This window comes from Lissotriton helveticus, chromosome 1_1 (assembly GCF_964261635.1).
Source record: "Lissotriton helveticus chromosome 1_1, aLisHel1.1, whole genome shotgun sequence".
NCBI lineage: Eukaryota > Metazoa > Chordata > Amphibia > Caudata > Salamandridae > Lissotriton > Lissotriton helveticus.
In genome coordinates, this window is record NC_136057.1 from 857,807,448 (window position 1) to 857,812,958 (window position 5,511).

The window sequence follows — 5,511 nt, forward strand, 5'->3', positions numbered from 1 at the left end:
GTTAATTTAGCTACTAAAATGTAAATGGATACATTTGTGGACTTTCAGATTCAAAATCTGTCATAATCTGTCAAAATGTTTACTTCATCTAAATAAAATAGTATGAAACCCATTGTTGGACCCACCTTCACAAGCATTAGTTGCCTGCAAAATGGTTTGAAACGGTTCAAGGTGTCCCTTTAATATGACCTGAAAAGCTTCAGACATTTACTCAAAGCTTTGATAAGGGCTGTGTTGTGTCAATGACCTAGCAAGACTCATTAAAATGGATATGTCAAGCACTCGCTGATAAGACTTGCCATTACCGCGCCTTTCTGTGTAGGGTTTTATGACTTTGACATTTTGTTAAGAGTCCTTCAGTGACAGACGATGACAGGTATTGAGCGGATCTGAGGCCAGGCCAGTGTGAGCCCCACAGGTCCTCAGTTTGAGGCATAGATGATGTCAGCCGGGACACAGGTGCACCCAAAAGTGACCCATTGCTTCTCCAGCTTGTAACTCTGGCTGCAGCCCTTCTGCTCCCGGCGCAGCACAAGGATTTGGTGCCTGATGGGAATGGAGCGCCCGTTACCGTCCAGGCACTTGGAGCGAAGGCATTTGGCTTCCACGATGACCTCAGGGTATCTGTTCACATCCTTATCCACACTGCAAAGAAAACAGAACAATGCAAAGTTTAAAGGGAGGGCGCATTACAAGACGTTTCAATCACATGCAATAATACAGCTGTATACTACAGGTGAGGAGAGATATCAATCATCCTGATTATTGAGTTTTTTGTGCAATAAGACTTTAGAAAGGTGCTTATGACGATTCGGGGTTCACTATTTCCTTTATTCTATTGAATCCTTCCTCCTTTGTACCTGCTTTTTCTTTAGTCATTTTCCGACTCCTTGTCTCCCTCTCCTTGCGTCCCCTCTTTGAAATACTCTACTATATTCATCGCTCTATTACACCTCTTACCTTGCGTCCCACTGGATTCCCTTCCCTATTTATATTCCATTTTCCTTCCTTCCTTCCCACCTTTCTTCATCCATGTTTTTTTATCTTCTCTTATTTCTCAATTGCCTTTCTGTCTTCCCCTTTTTTTAATATAGCTCAAATTTTGTGACCACCGTATCTGACCTTGTTTTTCCCGGTTTCATCCCTATAGCAGTAGGCAATTGGAAAACAATTATGAGCTATGATATTATCTTTAACACTTGTCCTCCAACTTCACCCTTGTTCTACAGCTGGTATTCAAGCCCAGAGTTAAATTCGTGTATTTATTTAGAATTATTGGATCCGTCATTAGCTAGTGTAAATTACACACATAATTTTCTCGAGGATCTCAAGTTGTCTCAGCAATGATTCAACAATTGCCCCACAATGAGCGAATCCAATGTCGCTGTTGAGACCGATGCATGTGATGATTTCCCTTCTGTGTTTGCAGATTTCTGGACTACAGCTGCTGAATGATTCTTACACACGCAAGCACAGATCCAAACACTCTTTCAGGAGTACAGCTCAGCATTTGCATGGCTCCTTTTTGCCAGAATGTTGTTCGTCTTTCTAAAGGACCAGTGAAGAGTTAACATGGGCAAAAAAAGTTACGATATTTCGTTGGGGTGTTAGTTATCTTTCACCCTAACTATTTTAGGATTGGCCAGTATAGGCAAGTGGCATTACAATGTGATGGCTACTCCTCACCCAGTGTGCTATGGTTTCTATTGTTAAATGCATGTTTCAGTGCGCCTACACTCACAAAGCAACCATCAGAATGAGAAAACAAAGTAGATAATTTAATCAGAAATGTCATTTGACAGGTTAAGGGCTTAAATTAAACTTGGCTGACTATTCTTGTCCACATTCAGCCACCTGAAAGAATGAAAACAAAAGGCGCCCAAAGTAGGGGCTATCAGTCTGTGCAAGCTAGGCTGGCAGAGGAGCAAGGCATGACTAATCTACCAGCAGTCGGCCACCAGAATATCTCTGCAATTAGAAGATGTTGTCTGCCATGGGGTGGAGTGACAACATGCTATCACTTCACTGGTCTGAAGATAACACATCATTTCAGAGGTAGAAATGTTAGAAATAATAATATAATCATATTTGCTAGACACCAAAGCCCCCTTCCCGACCCCCATTCAGCTGTATGGTTCTTAGTAAAAGATACTGGGAATGCCCAACCTATATGACCTAAATGGTCATTTTTGTGCACCGTGGGAATTTATAGGAAAAAAGAAAACATTGACTCAATACTTCATGACATCTTTCAAAAGAGCTTTTCACAATTTCTAGCAAGGGAGTTCAGTGAGGAAAGTTAGTGGCAACCTCAGTGTGCTTGTTCATTACAAGAATTGCTGGGGAGCTGTACAGAGGCACAGTCTTGAGACTAGCTACTGATATGCAATAGAGGGTCAGTCGATGAGGTTTGCTTTGTGCTCCATTGTTGAAACAACAGTTCCTTTATGCTCAAGTTTAATGCCACTTTCTGCTGCACATACATCTATCTGACATGATTTCTACGTCTAGATTTTCACAAGCACCAGAATCAAACTAGGGGGCTGCTTCCCTAACTTCTGTGTTCAGCTTCCTTATCATCTCCAGTTGGAACAAAATAAGAGCCTTTGTGGAGAAGACAAGGATCCCGGCCATGTCCTCTGTGTATGGAAAAATATCTACATTAATACGGAGAGCTGAATGTTAATTGTAGACCCAGAAATGCCTTTCCTATAACTTCATGGAATCCCTTGGCTCTCGACCTCTTCTAAATACTGATCTTCTCACTAGGCATTAGTCTCTTCCGACTCTCTTCCCATCCACCCTCCCCTGACATGCCTCGCCTCTCATTCCTGATTCATTGATATACTGTGTACATTTGAAGCTGTTTCCCATGAGTATTTAGTGATGCAGAAATAAACAAATCAATACATTTGCCACCATGGGTTGATTAGGTTTCACCCCTAAAAACAAACTAAAATTCCTTCAGCAAGCTAGAGCTGAATCCACTTTTATCCGAGACACCGACCATTATTATATCCTATCAAATGATATCTGCTGGCAAATCACTGTTGGATCTATCAACATTGTTGTCATTTGTTTTAGTAGATTCTTAAAAATAGCAGGGAGGATGTGGCTCTAATTCTAATATATATATGACTATGGTGCATCATTTACTGGAAAACATTGATATGACCTAAAAACAATATGTTCATTGGAGGATAAATGTGACGGGTATTAGGAAGCGTTGAATGTTTCTCTCCTACTCCCTACCACAGAAAGGGCTTAGAGAAAGTGCTAGAGCTAGCCCTTTGTGGCACTGCCCAAGCTGCCTTTGTGTGCCCATTACCAAATATTTAAAATTACAACTAGTGGATTCTTAAGTTGAAACATTTCTCAAAGGAAGTACACATTGGCCATGTTTAAATAAGGGTAAACATAATTTACCACGATTCCGGAACACCGCATGCCATTACAATGCAGTCATTACAACGACCGCGTTGTTACAACTCATTCCATTACTCTGCATGTCGGAACAACGATTTCCTCTAGGGTTCAGAGGAACTGGATTTAAAATCCAACACCTTCCCTAGTGTTGCACAGACTGGAGTTGGAATAGTAAATTATACTATTCCAACATCCAGCTTCTCCCCCGCCCCCCAGAGCATGTCGTTGTCCTGACTTGCGTTGTAATGGCATGTGTTGTTACAAAGCATTGCTGTAATGACCATGTTATAATGGCATGCGCTAAAAAAGCATGCAAGGTAACGTGGCGTATTCTTAGATAAGATGTATCGAATCAATTCCTGTGGTGTCAAGGGCTGTGAATCAGTACCTGTACTCCCAAGGTGTGAGTGATCGGCTACTGATGTCTGCCACCATCTTGTCTTCAGCACCAGCGCCAATGGCCCGGAGGTCAATTCTCGCAATGTGAGGGAACCTGGCGCTCCCTCTACCAGGGCACCTGTCTCTGGTCTTCGCTGCCAGGTCTCTTACTGGATAATTTTCATGAGGCAGCTCTTGGCCAAGATATTCGGTCGGAAGCACAATTACTGAGGAACAAAGGGCCAGAAGTGTGATGGCCTGTAAGGGGAAATGAAGGAATACAAGTGGAGAATGTTAAATTAATTAAGAGGCAACCTGTGGTCAAGTACAATTTGGCGGAAATAATTGTACGACTATTATACAAATATCAACATTTTCGAATAGAATGATACGACGTTTGAATTGTCAGAAAAATGCTTTTATGCTGTGACACGCTGCCACTGAATGCTGTCTGATGCAAAGCTATACTATGCTAAAAGTATTTCATGAAACATGCCTTTCAATGCACCTTCAGCGCTCCTGGACACCATGCACCAATATCTGCCTGCTGACAAGGATATCTATCCAGTCTGCAGCATCCCACCCTGTCAGTAGAAGCCTGTTCTAAGAAGACGGTATCTAGCCTCTCCTTAAAGTGGAAACGTCTTCATTCAAGAGCAGTTGTGTGAGGACTGCAGTGTCATACTCGTTCCCGGTGTGATGGACATACACTTCTTTAAATGACAACACAAGACTCCCCAACTATCTCACTTTTTTATAACAAAGATTACATCCAGAGTTGTTTCTTGTTTTGTATTCAGATTTTTAGAACTAGTCTCCAGACGCATAGAAAGAGTTGCTTTGAAAAGACCTCAATGCTTTTCTATCAGGCCATATCCCTTACAGACACTGCTGTGCCTGACCTGCTAAGCGCCCTCACGCCCCACCGCTGCAGACATGAAATAGCAGCATGGCTTCCAGGTTCTGCTAGAAAGGTTTCAGCCAAGATCACACACTTAAGTGGCTTAACCAGCAGCTGATGAAAGAATGTGTAAACCTATGGCATACATTATTTTGCTATTTCATAGAAGGCAAAGGGGTTCTTACCACAATGGAGCATGCTGAGGTCCTGAAAATCATTCTGCTCTTCTGGGTTTCTCTCGCGTGGGCCTTCCTCGGTCGGGAGCTTGGAGTCTCTGCCTTGGGAACGGTTCTTCACCCCATTTATAGGACTTTTCAGGGCGCCCGGGCTTTCCATAGTGAAGTGCCTCTTGGTTCACCCCCTTCCAGCTGACTTTCCCCCCTGTGTTACTCGTTCTGGCCCCAGGTCTTCCCTTTCATTCAGAAAAGTTTATTTCTACCAGTTGAGAGACAAGGAACGCGCCTGGATGAGGAAAGCGTCGCTCCGGGATAACCTGGCGACAGCGCATAAAAAGGGACTTTGTATGCTCGTTCCTCGTGCAGTATAATTTATGATTTTGCTCTGCCATCCAGCACAAGTCCGCAAAGGGTTTCTCTTCCTTATCGTATTATATTTACCTTTGCAGCACGTGCACACCGGTGGCAGCTTGGCATTTCCGTGGCTTATTCCCCATCCACCCTCAATGATGTCATCACATCCCTCTACCGAACAGACTCACAGAGGAAGCTCTCCACAGCTCCGGCCCGCCTTACTTTGGGTTTCTACCCGCAACTAACACCTGTGCTGAACAATTGCTTTAAATCTTG

At 43.1% G+C, this 5,511-nt stretch overlaps 1 protein-coding gene across 1 annotated transcript; it reads right to left on the reverse strand.

The window, feature by feature from the left end:
- Positions 1 to 422: 422 nt before the first annotated feature.
- Positions 423 to 5,197, reverse strand: LOC144763031 (interleukin-17A-like). The gene is made up of 3 exons (XM_078648346.1): positions 4,891 to 5,197; positions 3,815 to 4,062; positions 423 to 645 (listed from the first exon to the last, which is right to left on the reverse strand). The coding sequence occupies exons 1-3, from the start codon at positions 4,921 to 4,923 to the stop codon at positions 423 to 425; spliced, it is 504 nt and encodes a 167-aa protein (XP_078504472.1). The 5' UTR covers positions 4,924 to 5,197.
- Positions 5,198 to 5,511: the final 314 nt, after the last annotated feature.